This window comes from Oncorhynchus kisutch, linkage group LG18 (assembly GCF_002021735.2).
Source record: "Oncorhynchus kisutch isolate 150728-3 linkage group LG18, Okis_V2, whole genome shotgun sequence".
Taxonomy (NCBI): Eukaryota; Metazoa; Chordata; class Actinopteri; order Salmoniformes; family Salmonidae; genus Oncorhynchus; species Oncorhynchus kisutch.
In genome coordinates, this window is record NC_034191.2 from 18538478 (window position 1) to 18561167 (window position 22690).

General features: G+C 44.1%; 1 protein-coding gene across 1 annotated transcript in view; it reads left to right on the forward strand.

The window, feature by feature from the left end:
- Nucleotides 1–22690, forward strand: part of LOC109909471 (calsyntenin-2-like) — a 420037-nt gene that overhangs the window by 173634 nt on the left and 223713 nt on the right. The window contains exon 2 of the mRNA XM_031795495.1: nt 8916–9038. Coding sequence (XP_031651355.1) covers nt 8916–9038 — 123 coding nt within the window. The remainder of the gene's footprint in view (nt 1–8915; nt 9039–22690) is intronic.

The following is a 22690-nucleotide window of genomic DNA, read 5'->3' on the forward strand; positions in this document are numbered from 1 at the left end:
GGGCATGACATCACCTGGGGGCTGCACCATGAAGGCACAGCTACAATTACAGGAGAGATGTTCCTCTAGTGCCCTCACCACTCCTGCTGGGCAGAAACCATTAGGCCTACACACACACACACACACACACACAGACCAGGGAAGCTTTGTGGTGTCATTAACTGGGTTGACCAGAGAAGCATTCGATGCCGAACGGAAATAAATAAACTGAGGAATGATCTCAGAAGTCCTTTGGATTGATGTTCCACAGTAGTAGGTAATAATAGTCTGTATAAAGCTGATCCCAGACCAGTTGGGTCAACCTGACCTTTCATCAGCTATGGTCAACCCGGCTGAACCATTCAAGCTCTTCTGGCCAGGATTTAAATGGTCAATAAGTCATCAAAGCTTCAAGAGGACTGGACTCTTGAACATGGAGGTGGTAGATCAGCCTAATTCTAAACTAAGCCACGTTTTCATTATCCTGTCAGCATTTGTGATTGAATAACACAATGCATTATATATTACACAACCGTCTCCACAACAGCGATATCATACCATAGGACCAGCTATTAAACATGGTAATAAAACTAATAAGGCAGGATAGTTGATCAGAGATAGCCTTAGATCCCTGGAGCTACTGTATGTAATATACTGTAGTTTCACCTCACATTGTTTCAGCCCGGAGGTCATTTATAATGTGTCATGAGCTAATCAAATCAAATCACATTTTATTTGTCACATGCGCCGAATACAACAGCTGTAGACCTTACCATAAAATTCTTACATACAAGCCCTTAACCAACAATGCAGTTCAAGAAATATAATTTAGAAAAGATTCACTAAATAAATGAAAATAAAAATTAAATAAAAGTAACACAATAAAATAACAATAACGAGGTTATATACAGGGGGTACCAGTCCTGAGTCAATGTGCTGGGGTACATGTTAGTCGAGGTCATTTATACAAAGTGACTATGCATAGATAATAAACAGGAAGTAGCAGCAATTTGAGTAGTCTGGGTGGCTATTTGATTTATTGTTCATCAGTCTTATGGCTTGGGGGTAGAAGCTGTTAAGGATACTTTTTGTCCTGGACTTGGCGCGCTGACACAGCTTGCCGTGCGATAGCAGAGAGAAGACTATGACTTGGGTGATTGGAGTCTTTGACATTTTTTGGGGCCTTCCTCTGACACTGCCTAGTATATAGGTCCTAGGTTGCAGGATGCTTGGCCCTAGTGATGTACTGGGCCGTACGCACTAACCTCCGTAGCGCCTTACAGTCAGAGGCCGAGCAGTTGCCATACCAGGCGGTGATGCAACCGGTCAGGATCAAGTTATTTGTCATGTGCGTCGAATACAACAGGTATAGATAGACCTTACGGAGAAATGCTTACTTAAAGGCTCTAACCAACAGTGCAACTTACAAAAAAATTGTATTAGGTGAACAATAGGTAAGTAAAGAACTAAAAACAACAGTAAAAAGAGAGTGAAAAATAACAGTAGCGAGGCTATATACAGTAGCGAGGCTATAACAGTAGCAAAGCTATATACAGGCACCGGTTAGTCGGGCTGATTGAGGTAGTATGTACATCAGATATGGTTAAAGTGACTATGCATATATGATAAACAGAGAGTTGCAGTGGTGTAAAAGAGGGGTTGGCGGGTGGTGGTTGGCGGGACACAATGCAGACAGCCTGGTTAGCCAATGTGCGGGAGAACTGGTTGGTCGGGCCAATTGTGGTAGTATGTACATGAATGTATAGTTAAAGTGACTATGCATATAAGATAAACAGAGAGTAGCAGCAGCATAAAAGAGGGGTTGGGGGGCACACAATGCAAATAGTCCGGGTAGCCATTTGATTACCTGTTCAGGAGTCTTATGGCTTGGGGGTAAAAACTGTTGAGAAGCCTTTTTGTCCTAGACTTGGCACTCTGGTATCACTTGCCATGCGGTAGTAGAGAGAAAAGTCTATGACAGGGGTGGCTGGGGTCTATGACAATTTTTAGGGCCTGCTTCTGACACCGCCTGGTGTAGAGGTCCTGGATTGCAGGCAGCATAGCCCCAGTGATGTACTGGGACATACGCACTACCCTCTGCGGTTGGAGGCCAAGCAGTTGCCGTACCAGGCAGTGATGCACCCAGTCAGGATGCTCTCAATGTTGCAGCTGTCGAACGTTTTGAGGATCTGAGGACCCATGCCAAATCTTTAAAGTTTCCTGAGAGATTGTCTTGGTGTGTTTGGACCATTCTAGTTTGTTTGTGATGAGAACACCAAGGAACTTGAAGCTCTCAACCTGCTCCACTACAGCCCCGTCGATAAGAATGGGGGCATGCTCGGTCCTCCTTTTCCTGTAGTCCACAATCATCTCCTAAGTCTTGGTTACGTTGAGGGATAGGTAGTTATTCTGGCACCACCCAGACCAGGTATCTGACCTCCTCCCTATAGTCTGTCTCATCGTTGTCAGTGATCAGGCCAACTACTGTTATGTCGTCAGAAAACTTAATGATGGTGTTGGAGTCGTGCTTTGCCACGCAGTCGTGGGTGAACTTCTACACCTGCATTGCTTGCTGTTTGGGGTTTTAGGCTGGGTTTCTGTACAGCACTTTGAGATATCAGCTGATGTACGAAGGGCTATATAAATAAATTTGATTTGATTTGATTTGATTTGAACAGGAAGCACAGGAGGGTACTAAGGATGCACACCTTAGGGGCCCTGTGTTGAGGATCAACGTGGCAGATGTGTTGTTGCCTACCCTTACCACCTGGGGGCAGGCCGTCAGGAAGTCCAGGATCCAGTTGCAGAGTGTTTAGTCCCATGGTCCTTAGCTTAGTGATGAGCTTTGAGGACACTAAAGTGTTGAATGCTGAGCTGTTGTCAATGAACAGCATTCTCACGTAGGTTTTCCTGTCGTGGGAAATGGCAGTGTGGAGTGTGATTGAGATTCTGTCATCTGTGGATCTGTTGGTGCGGTATGCGATTTTGAGTGTGTCTAGGGTTTCCGGAATGATGGTGTTGACGTGAGCTATGACCAGCCTTTCAAAGCACTTCATGGCTACCGATGTGAGTACTACGGAGTGGTAGTCATTTAGGCAGGTTACCTTCGCTTTCTTGGGCACAGGAACTATGGTGGTCTGCTGGAAACATGTAGGTATTACAGACTCGGTCAGGGAGAGGTTGAAAATCTGAAAGCATAGCAGGATTTATTTTACGCGTCCGGAATAGTGTCCTGCTCCTTGAAAGTGGCAGCTCTAGCCTTTAGCCCGGTGCAGATGATGCCTGTAATCCAATGCTTCTATTTAGGATATGTACTGTACGTATGGTGACTGTGGGGACAACGTTACCAATGCATTTGTTGATGAAGCCATACTCCTCAATGCCATTGGATGAATCCCGGAACATATTAGTCATTGTTAGCCACTGCTAGCAGCCTTTACCTTTAGCTCAGACACCAGCCGCTTTTAGCCTGGATAATACCCGCCAGTCTGCACAGCGCAATATCAACCCTGAGCATATCGGACTGCTTTTCTTCACTACATCACCAGATTCCAGCCGTAAGCTCTGGACCATTACTCCAGAGTGGCCCAGCCCCAAAGCTAGCCTTGAGACAGGCCCATTTCCCGGCCTGCTCAGTGGACCCTATGATCATTCGGCTACACAGCTGATGCCTCCCGGACTCTTCACTAACACGACTAGAAGCCACTACATCACCGGATTCCTGCCATAAGCTCTGGACCTTTGCATCGGATCCTCGCAGCTAGCTAGCTGCTACCGAGTGGCTATAGTGGCTAACGCCCTTGTCCCGAAACTAGCACCAGTTAGCCTAGCGCCAGGCGCATCTCCCGGCTAGCACACTTAATTGCTCCAGCTACAATACCTCATTTTCCAACTGGCCTGGACCCTTTGTTGACACAGACCCCCGCCTATCCATCACGACTGGTCTGCCGATGTAATTCTGTCCTACGTGCCCTCAACCGGCCTTTGTCGGACGTCGGTGAAGGCACTTCTGCTAGCCCCGGCCTGCTAACTTTAGGAACGCCGTGTACCCTGCTTGCTAGCGTAGAAACGACTACCTGATGGCTTCCCTGTTTCATCTATTGCTGTTTACTGGACCCTATGATCACCTGGCTACATAGCTGACGCCTGCTGGACTGTTTATTAATCACAGTACTTCATTTTAGTTTATTTTGTTTATCTGTTGGCCCCAGCCTCGAACTCCGGCCCTGTGTGTAGGTAAGTTACCCTCTCTGCCCATTCACCGCCATTTTACCTGTTGTTGTTGTCTTAGCTGATTAGCTGTTGTTAACTTACCCATTGTTGTCTTAGCTAGCTCTCCCAATCAGCACCCATGATTGCTTTATGCCTCCCTTCATGTCTCTCTCTAATGTCAATATGCCTTGTATACTATTGTTTAGGGTAGTTATCATTGTTTTATTTTACTGCGGAGCCCCTAGCCCCACTCAACATGTCTCAGATACCTCTTTTGTGCCACCTCCCACACATACGGTGACCTCACCTAGCATAACTAGTGCCTCCAGAGATGCAACCTCTCTTATCGTCACTCAATGCCTAGGTTTACCTCCACTGTACCCGCACCCTACCATACCCCTGTCTGTACACTTTTATTCTCTGACCCCAACGCACAAAACGACCAGTTTTGATAGCCTTTAGCCGTACCCTCATCCTACTCCTCCTCTGTTCCTCGGATGATGTAGAGGTTAACCCAGGCCCTGTGTGACCCCAGGTACTCTCATTTGTTGACTTCTGTAACCGTAAAATCCTTGGTTTCATGCATGTTAACATCAGAAGCCTCCTACCTAAGTTTGCTTTACTCTCTGCTTTAGCACACTCCGTCAACCCTGATGTCCTTGCCGTGTCTGAATCCTGGTTTAGGAAGGCCACCAAAAATTCTGAGATTTCCATCATCAACTATAAAAATTTCTGTCAAGATAGAACTGCCGAAGGGGGAGGAGTTGCAATCTACTGCAGAGATAGCCTGCAAAGTTCTGTCATACTTTCCAGGTCTATGCCCAAACAGTTCGAGCTAATCTCTCCAGAAATAAGTTTCTCACTGTTGCCGCCTGTTATAGACCCCCCTCAGCTCCCCATCTATATGTGAATTGATTGCCCCCCATCTATCTTCAGAGTTCGTTCTGGTAGGCGACCAAGCTGGGATGTGCTTAACACACCGGGTGTCCTACAATCTAAGCTAGATGCCCTCAATCTCACACATATGATCAAGGAACCCACCAGGTACAACCCTAAATCTGTAAACATGTGCAACCTCATAGATATTATCCATAGATATTTTATTAACCAACTTGCCCTCCAAATACACCTCTGCTGTTTTCAATTAGGTTCTCAGCGATCAGTGCCTCATTGCCTGCATACATTATGGGTCCACGGTCAAACGACAACCCTCATCACTGTCAAACGCTCCCTAAAACACTTCTGCGAGCAGGCCTTTCTAATCGACCTGGCCCGGGTATCCTGGAAGGATATTGACCTCATCCTGTCAGTAGAGGATGCCTGGTTGTTCTTTAAAAGTAATTTCCTCACCATCTTAAATGAGCATGCCCCTTTCAAAAAAAATTGAACTAAGAACAGATATAGCCCTTGGTTCACTCCAGACCTGACTGGCACAAAACATCCTGTGGCGTACTGCACTAGCATTGAATAGTCCCCGCGATATGCAACTTTTCAGGGAAGTCAAGAAACAATACACACAGTCAGTTAGGAAAGCAAAGGCTAGCTTTTTCAAACAGAAATTTTCATCCTGTAGCTCTAACTCCAAAAGTTCTGGGATACTGTAAAGTCCATGGAGAATAAGAGCACCTCCTTCCAGCTGCCCACTGCACTGAGGCTAGGAAACACTGTCACCAACGATAAAGCCACGATAATCGAGAATTCTAAAAAGCAGTTCTCTACGGCTGGCCATGCTTTCCTCTTGGCTACCCCTACCCAGGCCAACAGCTCCGCACCCCCCGCAGCTACTTGCCCAAGCCTCCCCAGCCTCTCCTTCACTCAAATACAGATAGCTGATGTTCTCAAAGAGCTGAAAAACCTGGACCCGTACAAATCAACTGGGCTAGACAATCTGGACCCTCTCTTTATAAAATTATCCACCGCCATTGTTGCAACCCCTATTACTAGTCTGTTCAACCTCTCTTTTGTATCGTCCGAGATTCCTAAAGATTGGAAAGCTGCCACGGTCATCCCCCTCTTCAAAGACACTCTAGACCCAAACTGTTAAAGACCTATATCCATCCTGCCCTGCCTTTCTAAAGTCTTCGAAAGTCAAGTTAACAAACAGATCACTGACTATTTTGAATCCCACTATACCTTCTCCGCTGTGCAATCTGGTTTCCGAGCTGGTCACGGGTGCACCTCAGCCACACTCAAGGTACTAAACAATATCATAACCGCCACCGATAAAAGACAGTACTGTGCAGCCTTCTTCATCGACCTGGCCAAGGCTTTCGGCTCTGTCAATCACCATATTCTTATCGGCAGACTCAACAGTCTTGGTTTCTCAAATGACTGCCTCGCCTGGTTCACCAACTACTTCTCAGATAGAGTTCAGTGTGTCAAATCAGAGGGCCTGTTGTCCGGACCTCTGGCAGTCTCTATGGGGTACAGCAGGATTCAATTCTCGGGCCGACTCTTTTCTCTGTATATATCAATGATGTCGCTCTTGCTGCGGGTGATTCCCTGATCTACCTACCTCATTCCCATATTGTTTTTATTTACTTTTCTGCTCTTTTGCACACTATTACATCTACTTGCACATCATGCTCATTTATCACTCACAATTGTAATTACTTTGCCACTATGGCCTATTTATTGCCTTACCTCCCCACGCCATTTGCACACACTGTATATAGACATAATTTTTGTTCTATTGTGTTATTGACTGTACGCTTGTTTATTCCATGTGTAACTCTGTGTTGTTGTTTGTGCAGCACTGCTTTGCTTTATCTTGGCCAGGTCACGGTTGTAAATGAGAACTTGTTCTCAACTAGCCTACCTGGTTAAAAAAAAAAATTGAGCGAGTCACTGGTACTACCTGTTTAGTTTTTGCTTGTAAACAGGAATCAGGAGGATAGAATTATACTCAGATTTTCCAAATGAAGGGCGAACTTTGTATGCGTTTCTGTGTGTGGAGTAAAGGTGGTCTAGAGTTTTTTTTTCCTTTGGTTGCACTTGTGACTTGTTGGTAGAAATGAGTTAATATGGATGTAAGTTTGCCTACATTAAAGTCCCTGCCACTAGGAGGGCCGCTTCTGGATGAGCATTTTCTTGTTTGCTTATGGCCTTATACAGCTCATTGAGTGCGGTCTTAGTACCAGTATCGGTTTGTGGTGGTAAATAGACAGCTACGAAAAATAGAGATGAAATCTGTCTTGGAAGACAGTGTGGTCTACAGCTTATCGTACGGTAGTCTACCTCAGGCAAGCAATACCCCGAGACTTCCTTAATATTATAGATCACGCACCAGCTGTTATTGATGTGGTGTTGACGTGATGGTGGTGTTGGTGGTGGTGTTGGTGTGGTGGTCGTGTTGAAGTGGTGGTGTTGGTGAGGGTGTTGTTGGAATGGTGTTGGTATTGGCGTGGTGTTGGGGTGGTGGTGACGTGGGCGTGGAGTGATGGTGTTGTTGCCGTGGTGGTTGTGTTGAAGTGGTAGTGTTGACGTGATGGCGGTGTTGGTGGTGGTGTTGGTGTGATTGTGGTGTTGGAGTGGTGGTGTTGGTGTTGGTGTTGGAGTGCAGGTGGTGTTGGTGTTGGCGTACTTCAGTGTCCTAGAAGGCCTACTGCCTAATTTGAATCTCAAATCGTCAAAAAGCCCTGAAGTCTGAAAATATTTCTAGTCTGAGACACATTCAAAATCTGTACCTTCCTGTCTGATGTTTTGATTCTATGTTATGACTCATGTAATAGGATGTATAGATTCTGGTGCTATAAGTAGCACACTTATGCTTGCTTGTGTTTATATACTTACAGTGCCTTACATCTTAGACAAAGTGATTCCTACACCCATAAAGAGAGGTGCTGTAATGTAGCACTAGAGACAGCTTTACAAATTGTTTGGTGTACAGACTTTTTTTCTCCTTCTTTCACTGAATGTCAGATAATGAGTATGCATGACCATGTACGCATGGGAAAGTGATATAAATGATGTATTTAGGCCATTTCTCTTGGATGTGTATCACATAAAACGCCCTAGTTTTGTGTTGCTAACAACCTACACTTTCCTCGTATAGGAATTCACAGGATGTGATTTGGGCATTGTTGTTCCCTTCTGAGTCAGCTAAAGCTGTGATTAAGTGAAGGAGTTGAGGAGGAAATGGGCTGTTGCTGTTTTTAAAACCCCTTACCTTTGATAGAGAGATGGTATATAAAACGGTGAGCTAGCTAGCTAACTCCTGCTTCACGGCCCTCAGGGGATTTACTCAATTATGCCGTGCTAATCGTCCCAGTGCTCATGAACTTTGTTTGGCTGGGCCCAGGAAGTAGTGCTCTGCTGGCAGCTCAATAGTGATCATTGATCAAGCCTGGCGGAGCGCTTTGAGACGTGCAGGGAACGTTGGAGAGAGGAAAGAGAGGGGGAGAAAAGAAGTAGAGGAGATTAGTGAAATGAGAATGTTTCTCAGATAAAAAGGAAGAATGGAGATCCTCTGCCAGGAAAAGCAGTGTGTGTGTGTATGTGTGAGTGTGTGTTTATGTGTGTGTGTGCGTGGCTGTTTTTCCAAGTGGGAGTTGCAGTGTGGGGAGGAAAGAAAATCTGTTGTATTAATTTTGCACAAAGCCATTCTCAGTTCGCCCAGTAATTGCATGCAGACTGAAAATGTATAAACTTCTGTGAACGCCTGACTGACATTATCTTTCTCTCTTCCTCCATCCCTCCTTAACACCCTCCTTTCTCTCTCGTAGTGAACAAACACAAGCCGTGGATTGAGACGTCATACCATGGGGTAATCACAGAGAACATGGACATCGTCCAACTGGACCCTCCCTTGGTGGCCCTTGATAAAGACGCCCCTGTCCCCTACGCAGGTATGGTACGCCCCACCACTGTCTGATGATAGAATGGAGAAGGAAGTACCAAGTTGTGATGAATGGGTTAACATCATTCAATCAGAGGATGATTTACTCGTTCTTCATTTTTGTGGTTGACCTTGGTTCTTGGGAGCTCTTGTAAAAAATTAGCATAAAATGCATTAAGCCGTAATGTGATATTCTCACTTCTGCTTTCCAAGAAAAGAAAAGAAAATGTCTGCTTTCTAATTTAGAACCACTAGCTTTAAACTAGTACTACCAAGCATGTTCCTATAAAAGCTATTCACACCCCTATGTCCTTTAACCATGTAGAAAACCAATAGTAATACTCCTCTTAGTAGCACAAATGCAATTATATTGAATCAATGTGATGGGATTGTACCTCAAATAACCCTCATTTTGAAAAAGGTTATCGCACAGAAAAAGACTGACTGTTTACACTCATCCTCCTTGGTGACCATTCCTACTCCCCCCAATTGGGTTGCCAATTCAGAGAGAGAGAGAGAAAGAGAAAGAGAGAGAAAGAGAGAGAAAGAGAAAGAGAAAGAGAGAGAAAGAGAGAGAAAGAGAGAGAAAGAGAAAGAGAGAGAAAGAGAGAGAAAGAGAGAGAAAGAAAGAGAGAGAAAGAGCTGAATGGTTGTTGACACACACTTTATATACTGTACCTCTTTCCCGCTCTCCCTGAACTCCTAGAGACACAGTCGGGGGGCTGACAGTCAGTCAGTAATTAACTGAAATGATTTTTTTTGTGAGGGGGCTTTGCCTAGGTATCATTCACACCTCATTAATTACAATGCTTTGACTTAAATTAATACCTCTCTCTCCCTCTCTCTGACTGACACAATGTCAGACAACACACACACGCAGCCCCATAACCAATCATTCTGCCACAACTCACTGGCCGATTACTGATCATTCTGCCACAACTCACTGGCCCATAACAGATCATTCTGCCATGACTCACTGGCCCATAACAGATCATTCTGCCATGACTCCATCTAAGCACTCACTGAGAGTGACATCAGTCTGTAACCCTTTTGTAGTTCTCACCTCAACAGAACTGTAACTTATTGACTGAGAGGAGCTGGACTTGAGACAAGGGACAATTTGTCAGTGAGACGTCTTCCAGTATTTACTGTTTAAATGTGTCTTCACCTGACAAACACAAACATCTGATGACAACTAGGACAAGCTAACAGGTACTGTGAATAACAGTATTCCTTTTAGCATTCATCAATCAAATTCAATCAAATATATTTATAAAGCCCTTTTTACATCAGCTGATGTCACAAAGATCTGTACAGAAACCCAGCCTAAAACCCCAAACAGCAAGCATTGCAGATGCAGAAGCACAGTGGCTAGGAAAAACTCTCTAGAAAGGCAGGAAGAAACCTAGGAAGAAACCTAGAGAGGAACCAGGCTCTGAGGGGTGTCCAGTCCTGTTCTGGCTGTGTGGGGTGAAGATTATAACAGAACATGGCCAAGATGTTCAAACATTCATAGATGACCAGCAGGCTCAGATAATAATAATCACAGTGGTTGTAGAGGGTGAAACAGGTCAGCACCTTAGGAGTAAATGTCATTTGGCTTTACATAGCCGATCATTCAGAGTTAGAGACAGCAGGTGCGGTAGAGAGAGAGTCCAAAACAGCACGTCCAGTGAACAGGTCAGGGTTCCATAGCCACAGGCAGAAAAGTTGAAACTGGAGCAGCAGCGTGACCAGGTGGACTGGGGACAGCAAGGAGTCATCAGGCCAGGTAGTTCTGAGGCATGGTCCTAGGGCTCAAGTCCTCCGAAAGAAGAGAGAAAGAGAGAGGAGAGGAAAAGAGAGAGCGAGAGGAGACTATTACAGCATAAAGAGAGAGCGAGAGGAAGAGAGAGAGGGAGAGGAAGAGAGAGAGGAAGAGAGAGAGGAAGAGGGAGAGGAAGAGGGAGAGGGAGAGAGAGGACAAGAGAGAGGAAGAGGGAGAGGGAGAGGGAGAGAGAGGAAGAGGGAAAGGAAGAGAGAGAGAGAGAGGAAGAGAGAGAAAGAGAGAGAGGAAGAGAGAGAGGGAGAGGAAGAGAGAGAGGGAGAGGAAGAGAGAGAGGGAGAGGAAGAGAGAGAGAGAGAGAGAGAGAGAGAGAGAGAGAGAGAGAGGAGGAAGAGAGAGAGAGAGAGAGAAAGAGAGAGAATACTTAAATTCACACAGGACACCGGATAAGACAATAAATACTCTAGCTATAACAGACTGACCCTAGCCCCCCGACACAAACTATTACAGCATAAATACTGGAGGCTGAGACAGGAGGGGTCGGGAGACGCTGTAGCCCTGTCCGACAATACCCCCGGACAGGGCCAAACAGGCAGGATATAACCCTGCCCACTTTGCCAAGGAACAGCTCCCACACAACTAGAGAGATATCTTCAACCACCAACCTTCTACCCTGAGACAAGGCCGAGTATAGCCCACAAAGACCTCCCCCACGGCACGAACCCGAGGGGGGCGCCAACTTGGACAGGAAGATCACGTCAGTAACTCAACCCACTCAAGTGACACACCCCTCCTAGGGATGGCATGGAAGAGCACTAATAAGCCAGTGACTCCCGTCATAGGGTTAGAGGCAGAGAGAGGGGAACCTGCCAGGCAGAGACAGCAAGGAGCGGTTTGTCACTCCAGTGCCTTTCAGTTCACCTTCACACTCCTGGGCCAGACTACACTCAATCATAGGACCTACTGAAGAGATGAGTCTTCAATATCGACTAAAGGTCGAGACCAAGTCTGCGTCTCTCACATGGATAGGCAGACCATTCCATAAAAATAGAGCTCTATAGTAGAAAGCCCTGCCTCCAGCTGTTTGCTTAGAAATTCTAGGGACAGTAAGCAGGTCTGTGTCTTGTGACCGTAGCGTATGTGTAGGTATGTACGGCAGGACCAAATCGGAAAGATAGGTATTAGCAAGCCCATGTAATACTTTGTAGGTTAGCAGTAAAACTTTTAAATCAGCCCTTGCCTTAACAGGAAGCCAGTGTGGAGAGGCTAGCACTGGAGTAAAATAATCACATTTTGGGGTTCTAGTCAAGATGTGGCGGCAGCGTAGCCTAGAGCATTGGACTAGTAACCGGAAGGTTGCGAGTTCAAACCCCTGAGCTGACAAGGTACAAATCTGTTGTTCTGCCCCTGAACAGGCAGTTAACCCATTGTTCCCAGGCCGTCATTGAAAATAAGAATATGTTCTTAACTGACTTGCCTGGTTAAATAAAGGTAAAAATAAAAGATTCTAGCAGTCGTGTTTAGCACTAACTGAAGTTTATTTAGTGCTTTATCCAGCTAGCCGGAAAGTAGGGCATTGTAGTAGTCTAACCTAGAAGTGACAAAAGCATGGATACATTTTTCTGCATCATTTCTCGTCAAAAACGTTCTGCTTTTTGCTATGTTACGAAAATGGAAAAAAGCTGTCTTTGAAATATTCTTGATATGTTCGTCACTAGAGAGATCAGGGTCCAGAGTAATGCAAGAGGTCCTTCACAGTTTTATTTGAGATGACTGTACAACCATCAATATTCATTTTTGTTTGTCTAAATCTTAAAATCATTAAATACTCAAATATTGTTAGGCATTTGCCAAATGGAAATGCTTTGTAACGTATACACAGGGAGTCAGGAAGCAGGTGCAGAAGGTGAGTTTCAATAATAATAAACATGACGATAATGCGTAACCAAAACCAATACTGCATGATGACTGAGGCTTTACTGAGGGCTATATGAAGGGAAAGTAATCAAGGTGGCGATGAAGTCCAGGTGTGCTTAACGATGGGGAGCAGGTGTGCACAATGATGGTTGCCAGGTGTGCGCAATGTGTGTTGCCAGGGGGGAACAATGTGGTTTACCAGGACCGGTGGTTAGTAGACTGGCAACGTCGAGCACCGCAGGGAGGGAGCAGGAGTAGGTGTGACATGCTTGGATATCATATCCAACAATTACAAATGCTAAACTTCACATGGGCTTTTTAAGTGGCTACATTGACTTTTAAGCTTCATTGGATAATATGTCAATCCGCTCCCAGCAACTGGAGTGTCCATTATACTGCTATTCCATGGAGGCTTTTTGTGTGGCTGCTACTTTACAACAGAGAGTAGGTCATTAAGTACTGGGTGAGCCGGGGTTAATGTCTAGTCTTTACAGAGAGCTGCATTACAGCCACAGGCTACAGTCTCTTCTTACATACTAATGTGGCTGAATGGGTAGGAATGCATCACGGAGACACAAGCACATACGCACACACGAAGACACACACAAAACGCATACGCACTCTCTCTGAATGTTCAATTGTGAAATCAGTCAATCTTCCTATCATCTGGTGTTCTACTAGCCTCAGGCCTTCACAAACAACAAACCGCCCACCATACCTTCCCACCAGTAGTAATTTGATACGCTGAATCAATATAAGGGCAATGCTGAAAGGTTTGCAACACTCCTGTGCACCATACACACCCTATGCATAAACACAATGGCATTTCCCATCACTTGAGTGATCTGTTTCATCATGTCTAGATGTGTCTATTAATCAGTACTGGTTACATTTCACTGCTTCCTCTGTGTTTATTTTTCTAAACCTACCACCCCTCCCCCAGTTGGAATAAACAACACTTAGGCTTCTACTTCCAGCTTATACATACTAAAAACATTTTACATTATAAACTGGGTGGTTTGAGCCCTGCATGCTGATTGGCTGACAGCAGTGGTATATCAGACTGTATACCACGGGGATGACAAAACATGTATTTGTACTGTTCTAATTACTTTGGTAACCAGTTTATAATAGCAATAAGGCACCTCAGGGGTTTGTGGTATATGGCAAATATACCACAGCTAAGGACTGTGTCCAGGCACTCTGCGTTTAGTCGTGCTAAGAACAGCCCTTACCCGTGGTATAGTGGCCATATACCACTCCTCCTCTGGCCTTATTGCTTAAATAGTTATATTTTGGTTTTTTTGTCCCACCCTTTTCCTACACTCAACCCCTCCCGTCTCTCTCTGAAGACCATCCAGTTTTGATTTCTATTTGCCATATATTTTTCAACTGTGCTGTTTCACAAAAGTCCTGAACCTATATACATTTTACGGACACAGAATATTTTACATTAGTTATCTTGTTATTTTTAGTTCCACCATCTGTCTATAATTAGTTAGCTTTTTCCTACAGTATGATGAGTCTGATTTTTCTGTGGAATGAGTTTCTCTTAGGGATCATTTCAGTATACCTATAGGCAACATAACTGCAGATGTTCACTTATACACAGTGCCTTCGAAAAGTATTTAGATCCCTTGACTTATTCCACATTTTAAATTACAGCCTTATTCTAAAATTGTTTCAATTGTTAGTTTTTCCCCCTCATCTACACACAATACCCCATAATGACTAAGCAAAAACAGTTTATTAAAAAAAAAATCTAAATTACTTTAAAAAAAAAACTGAAATATCACATTTACATAAGTATACAGACCTTTTACTCAGTACGTTGTTGAAGCACATTTGGCAATGATTACAGCATTAAGTATTCAAATCAAATCAAATCAAATTTATTTATATAGCCCTTCGTACATCAGCTGATATCTCAAAGTGCTGTACAGAAACCCAGCCTAAAACCCCAAACAGCAAGCAATGCAGGTGTAGAAGCAGAAGTATTCTTGGGTATGATGCTACAAACTTTGCACACATGTATTTGGGGAGTTTGTCCCATTCTTCTCTGCAGATCCTCTCAAGCTCTGTCAGGTTGGATGGGGGTTATTACTGCACAGCTATTTTCAGGTCTCCCCAGAGATGTTCGATCGGCTTCAAATCCGGGCTCTGGCCACTCCTGCGTTGACTTGTCTGTGTGTTTATGGTTGTTGTCTTGTTGGAAGGTGAATCTTCCAGCCTGACGTCCTGAGCGCTCTGGAGCAGGTTTTCATCAAGGATCTCTGTGTAATATGTTCCGTTCAGATTTGCCTTGATCCTGACTAGTCTCCCAGTCCCTGTAGCTGAAAACATCCCCACATTATGATGCTGCCACCACCATGCTTCACCGTAGGGATGGTGCCAGGTTTCTTCCAGATATGACACTTGGCAATCAGGCCAAATAGTTTAATCTTGGTTTCATCAGACCAGAAAATCTTGTTTCTCATGGTCTGGGAGTCTTCAAGTGCCTTTTGGCTAACTCCAAGTAGGCTGTCATGTGCCTTTTAGTGAGGATTGGCTTCTGTATGGCAAATCTACTATAAAGGCCTGATTGGTGGAGTGCTGCAGAGACAGTTGTCCTTCTGGAAGTTCTCCCATCTCCACAGGGGAAGTCTAAAGCTCTGTTAGTGACCATCAGGTGGTTTGGTGGTTCCAAACTTCTATTTCAGAATGATGGAGGCCACTGTGTTCTTGGGGACCTTCAAGGTTGCAGAAATGTTTAGGTACGCTTCCCCAGATCTGTTCCTCGACACAATCATGTCTCGGAGCTCTACAGTCAATTCCTTGGACCTCATGGCTTGGTTTTTGCTCTGACATGCACTGTCAACTGTGGGACCTTATAAAGACAGGTGTGTGCCTTTCCAAATCATGTCCAATCAATTACAATTTCCACAGGTGGACTCCAATCAAGTTGTAGAAACATCTTAGGGATGGTCAATGGAAACAGGATGCACCTGAGCTCAATTTCGAGTCACATAGTAAAGAGGCTGAAAACTTATGTAGAGAAGGTATTTATGTTTCAAAACTTTTATACATTTGCAAACATTTCTAAAAACCTGTTTTCACTTTGTCATTATGGGGTATTGTGTGCAGATTGATGAGGATTTTTATTTATTGAATACATTTTCAAATAAGGCTGTAACGTAAAAAAAAAAGTGTATAATGTCAAGGGGTCTGAATATTTTCCAGAAGCACTGTGTGTGATGTGTTAGTATGTTCTATGGTCCACAAATTCAAATCTGGACCTCAATTCAGTTATTATTTCCATTTCTTTTTGGCCTTAATCTTACTAGACAAGTCAGTTAAGAACAAATTCTAATTTACAATGATGGCCTAGCAACAGTGGGTTAACTGCCTTGTTCAGGAACAGAATGACATATTTTTACCTTGTCAGTGCGGGAATTTTATCTATTAACCATTCGGGTACTGGTCCAACGCTCTAACCACTGGGCTACCTGCCGCCTCAAAGCTACTTCCACCGTTTTTTCATCATTCTGGTACCTGAGCCACCGGGTAGGTGCAATTAATTATCAGGTATAACGGAAAACCAGAAGTAGTCCAGACCCGGTAGGGTAAGATTTGAAAAACCCTGTTCTACAATATGCACAGTCCTATTTCGTTCCATTACACAGATACAGTCATTGTGGTGCCATGTGCAATCAAAAGCAATGATCATAACATGACAAACACCCTCAGGCAAATATTTCCATGTCACTAGCTTCAAAAAAATATCTGGGCTCACTAAACAACATCTCACATACTGTTAGGTTCTAATTCTCAGAGTAAATGATTCAACGGACATTCTGAGTAGAACAATATTCCAAGATTTTCACAGAATCAAACAATACATTGACTTTATTTTAATTTATTTGATAAGCTATATCCTATTTCAGACAGAGACTCAGTCCATATTCACTGATAGCTAACAGCAGGAGTCTTCTATCTGGGGCGGCTGTCTGGTAATGTGATGAGCGTCTGAGGATCCTCATAATGAAGCAGGGTAAACAGATATGAGCAAACACACAGTGGGGCTAATGTGTTGTGATTAATTAGCCCCCGTCATGCTGTCTGTCTGAATAGGGGACAGAGAGCTAGCATAGCGCTCCTTCACACACTGCTAATGACAAACAGCCTCTCATTAGCCTAGCGGGCAGTGATTAGTTAAATCAAAATAAAATAAAATGTTATTTGTCACATGCACCTTACAGTGAAATGCTTACTTACAAGCCTTTAACCAACAATGCAGTTTTAAGAAAAATACCTAAAAAAGTAAGAGATAAGAATTCCAAATGATTAAAGAGCAGCAGTAAATAACAATAGAGGAGTAGCAGCACTGGGGGGGGGGGGGGGTGCAACTAGTCTGGGTAACCATTTGATTAGCTGTTCAGGAGTCTTATGACTTGGGGGTAGAAGCTATTTAGGAGCCTCTTAGACATAGACTGTACCGCTTGCCGTGCGGTAGCAGAGAGAACAGTCTATGACTAGATTGGCTGGTATAGAGGTCCTGGATGGCGGTGATGTACTGGGCTGTATGCACTACCCTCTGTAGTGCCATGTGGTCGGTGGCCGAGCAGTTGCCATACCAGGCAGTGATGCAACCCGTCAGGATGCTCTCAATGGTCCAGCTGTAAAACTTTTGAGGATTTGAGGCCCCATGCCAGATCTTTTCAGTCTCCTGAGAGGGAATAGGTTTTGTCGTGCCCTCTTCACGACTGTCTTGGTGTGCTTGGACCGTGATAGTTTGTTGGTGATGTGGACACAAAGGAACTACAGCCCGTCAATGTTAATGGGGAGGTGCTCGGTCCTCCTTTTCCGGTAGTCCACAATCATCTCCTTTGTCTTGATCACAATGAGGGAAAGGTTGTTGTCCTGGCACCACATGGTCAGGTCTCGGACCTCCTCCCTATAGGCTGTCTAATTGTTGTCGGTGATCAGGCCTACCACTGTTATGTCATCAGCGAACTTAATGATGGTGTTGGAATCAGCCTGGCCGTGTAGTCAAGGGTGAACCGAGAGTACAGGAGGGGACTGAGCAAATACCCCTGAGGGGATCCCGTGGTGAAGATCAGCGTGGCGGATGTGTCCATGTCCAGGATCCAGTTGCAAGTGTTTAGTCCCAGGGCCCTTAGTGTTTAGTCCCAGGGTCCTTAGCTTATTGATGAGCTTTGAGGGCACAATGGTCTTGAATGCTGAGCTGTAGTCAATGAATAGCATTCTCTCATAGGTGTTCCTTTCGTCCAGGTGTGAAAGGGCAGTGTGGAGTGCAATAGAGATTGCATAATCTGTGGATCTGTTGGTATGGTATGCAAATTGGAGTGGATCTAGGGTTTCTGGGATAATGGTGTTGATGTGAGCAATGACCAGCCTTTCAAAGCATTTCATGAGTGCTACGGGTCAGTAGTTATTTAGACAGGTTACCTTGGTGTTCTTGGGCACAGGGACTATGGTGGTCTGCTTGAAACATGTTGGTATTACAGACTCAGACAAGGAGATGTTGAAAATGTCAGTGAAGACACTTGGTCAGTTGGTCAGCCAGTTGGTCAGCGCATGCTCGCAGTACACATCCTGTTAATCCGTCTGGCCCTGAGGCCTTGTGAATGTTGACCTGTTTAAAGGTCTTACTCACATCGGCTGCGGAGAGCGTGGTCACAAAGCCGTCCAGAACAGCTGATGCTCTCATGCATGTTTTAGTGTTTCTTGCCTCGGAAGCGAGCATAGTTATTTAGCTCGTCTGGTAGCCTCATGCCACTGGGCAGCTCTCGGCTGTGCTTCCCTTTGTAGTCTGAATAGTTTGCAGGCCCTGCCACATCCGACGAGCGTCAGAGCTGGTTTAGTATGATTTGATCTTTGTCCTGCTTTGAAGCTTTGCCTGTTTGATGGTTCGTCGGAGGGCATAGCAGGATTTCTTAAAAGCTTTCGGGATAGAAGCCCACTCCTTGAAAGTGGCAGCTCTACCCTTTGTTCAGTGCGAATGTTGCATGTAATCCATGGCTTCTGGTTGAGGTATGTACGTACAGTCACTGTGGGGACGACGTCCTCAATGCATTTATTGATAAAGCCAGTGACTGATGTGGTGTACTCCTCAATGCCATCGGAAAAATCACGGAACATATTCCAGTCTGTGCTGGCAAAACAGTCCTGTAGTTTGGCATCTGCTTCATCTGATCACTTTTTATAGACCGAGTCACTGGTGCTTCTTGCTTTAATTTTTGCTTGTATGCAGGAATCAGGAGGATAGAATTATGGTCAGCTTTGCCAAATGGAGGGCGAGGGAGACCTTTGTATGTGTCTCTGTGTGTGGAGTTTAAGGTGGTCTAGATTTTTTTCCCTCTGGTTGCACATTTAACATGCTGATAGAAATTTGGTAAAACGGATTTAAATTTACCTGCATTAACTTCTTGGATATAGGGGGCGCTGTTTTAATTTATGGATAAAAAAACGTGCCCGTTTTAAGTGCAATATTTTGTCACGAAAAGATGCTCGACTATGCATATAATATGCCACAGAACTCATGCTACAGGTGAAACCAAGATGAAACTTCAAACAGGAAATGAGCAGAATTTTTGAGGCTCTGTTTTCCATTGTCTCCTTATATGGCTGTGAATGTGCCATGAACGAGCCTAAGCTTTCTGCCGTTTTCCCAAGGTTCTGCAGCATTGTGACGTATTTGTAGGCATATCATTGGAAGATTGGCCATAAGAGACTACATTTACCTGGTGTCCGCCCGGTGTCCTTTGTCTAAATTGGTGCGTAATCTTCAGCTGCAGGCATTTTCCCATGGGAGTCAGAGGAGAAAGCACACTTCCACGAACGATATATCATCGAAGAGATATGTGAAAAACACCTTGAGGATTGATTCTAAACAACGTTTGCCATGTTTCAGTCGATATTATGGAGTTAATTTGGAAAAAAGTTTGGCGTTTTGATAACTGAATTTTCGTTTTTTTTGGTAGCCAAACGTGACGCACCAAATGGAGCGATTTCTCCTAAACAAATAATCTTTCAGGAAAAACTGAACATTTGCTATCTAACTGAGAGTCTCCTCATTGAAAACATCCGAAGTTCTTCAAAGGTAAATGATTTTATTTGAATGCTTTTCTGTTTTTTGTGAAAATGTTGCCTGCTGAATGCTAACGCTAAATGCTAAAGCTAAATGCTACGCTAGCTATCAATACTGTTACACAAATGCTTGTTTTGCTATGGTTGAGAAGCATATTTTGAAAATCTGAGATGACAGTGTTGTTAACAAAAGGCTAAGCTTGAGAGCTAGCACATTTATTTCATTTCATTTGCGATTTTCATGAATAGTTAACGTTGCGTTATGGTTATGGTCTTGAGGCTGTAGTCATGATCCCGGATCCGGGATGGCTCGACGCAAGAAGTTAAAGTCCCCAGCCACTAGGAGCGCCGCTTCTGGATAAGTGGTTTCCTGTTTGCTTATGGCAGTATACAGCTCATTGAGTGTCGTTTTAGTGCCAGCATTGGTCTGTGGTGGTATGTAGACAGCTACGAAAAATACAGATGAAACACTCTAGGTAGATAGTGGGGTCTACAGTTTATCATGAGATACTCTACCTCAGGTGAGCCAAACCTCGAGACTTCCTTAGATATTGTGCACCAGCTGTTGTTTACATAAATGCATAGGCCCCCGCCCCGTGTCTTACCAGAGGCTGCTGTTCTGTCCTACCAATAGAGTGTAGAACCCGCTGGTTGTATGCTGTTAATGTCATCGTTCAACCACACCTCGGTGAAACATAAGATATTACAGTTTTAATGTCACGTTGGTAGTATAAACGTGCTTTCAGTTCATCCCATTTATTTTCCATCGATTGAACGTTAGCTAGCAGGATGGAAGGTAAAAGCAGATTAGCCACTCATCGCTGATCCTCATAAGGCACCCTGATCTCTTTCTGCAAAATCCCTTCTCCAGTGAATAACGGGGATCTGGGCCTGGTAGGGTGTCTGTATTTTATCCCTGCCGTCCGACTCATTGAAGAAGAACTCTTCTCCCAGTTTGAGGTGAGCAATCGCAGTTCTGATGTCCAGAAGCTCTTTTCGGTCATAAGAGACGGTAGCAACAACATTATGTACAAAACAAGTTACGGACAATGCGAAAAAACAAACAAAATAGAATGGTTGGTTAGGAGCAGAAGACAGCAGCATTCCCCTGCGGCGCCATCACAACATCAAATCTAGTGGGTAGTACCCAGCGGATAGCGCCAAGCAGTTAGCGGCTCCTCCTCACTGTACAGCAGGCTGGGGGTGGATGGTGGATAGATAGCCTTAAACAGCCTCTCATTAGCCTAACGGGTAGTGCCTAGCGGTTAGCGCCTAGCGGGTGGCGTCTTCTCACCATACAACAGGCTAGGAGTGGATGGTGAATAGATAGCATTATCATAGTAGTAAACACATGCATACTATGCAGATTATTTATTGTTTTGCAGCATGATGGAGTGTAGCCTGATATGCTATTTTCTAGCCAAATTCTGTCCCATTCTTAGTCTTTGGTTTCTCAGGGCTTGTTGGAACATTTCAATAAACATTCCAACATTGAATCCACTATTTTTTCAGCCCTGGCTGTGTAATAATTTGTCCTTAGTCTCTGACTGTGTATTGACTTGTGTCTTCTTAACTCCAGCTCTGCGGGGACTAGCTAAAGCAGCGAAAGAGGAAGCTCTGTTCACATTAGTTCTGATTGCCTCTGGGAAAGCTAGAGGTGAGTGGAGGGGTTGTACAGAGATGGATGTTGCTTCCCTTGCTGTGCTTTTTGAGTCCTCCTTAACCACCTTTCTTTTCCCCTGTTCTCTCCTCAGTCATTTATCCAATGCCTGTCTTATTCTACAGAGTCATGTTTGAGAATTCTTATCAATTATAGATCAAGACCACTGATGAAAAGATTCTGACTGGGAGGATAAAGTGGGGCCTGAGAATGAATGTCTATTAAGCAGCCAACAGTCCCGCCAGTGATTCAATTCATTGAATGAACATATTTTCTGTCAAAAAATATAAATGCTACCTACCTGGCATGTTCATTTAGACTACGAGATTAAAGAATAAGTATTAAGATGTTGGGGAAAAAACCATATTGGATTAGAGATGCCTAAAGACCTTTTGTGCATTTGAAAACTAATTGAATAAGTGGAGGAAAAGATGGGAGGCTTGAGGGATTATTTTAATAAGCTAACAGATGTTTTGAATATGTAATGCTCTGTCTATATTCCTTCAGAACCCGAAAGTTCAAAGGAGCTGATTGAAAACATGATTGAAAAAAGAAAGAGAGAGAGAGATATCAGGTCTGTTCTGAGCAGGCCGATGCCTCTCCTCTTTTGTTTCTTTCCTTATTTTTCTCTATTTTTCTGCCTGGTAATTAAACACCATCCTTCATGTGTTCTGCCATTTTGTGGAGGACTGGACTTTGACCCCTGGGTAGCGCCTCGATTGCTTTCTCGTTCTCTCGCTCTCTCTACACTTCTCTCTTCATCCATCTCTCATGCTACCACTCAAACTCAATATGTGATCAGCTATAATACACAGCATATATAGATGCCATATTCCTTAACCCTTTACATCTGTGGACGTTGCTGCTTCAGGATGCTTTTGTCTCATATCCTGGACAACTTCATTGAAACAGGTATGTACATACCAGAGTTGCACTGTAATTGGTCTGTAGTTATGGCCAGGATTGTATTGTAGTGTTCTGTAGACCATGTCCTGAGCAGACAAAGGAGCCATCATTCTGCCAATGTTCCCAATCTCATTTATTAATGAAGTACTGAAATGCAATCTGCTTCCTCACTGAACCACACAGATGAGCCAAATTTTCTTTGTAATTAGATTTTTTTCCTTACGGGTAAGAAGAAGAGGTGGGAAGAGATCAATGTTATATATTACTTCTTATATTTAACAAAAGTGACACCTGACTTAATTAAACTTCTTATGGCCACTCCCCT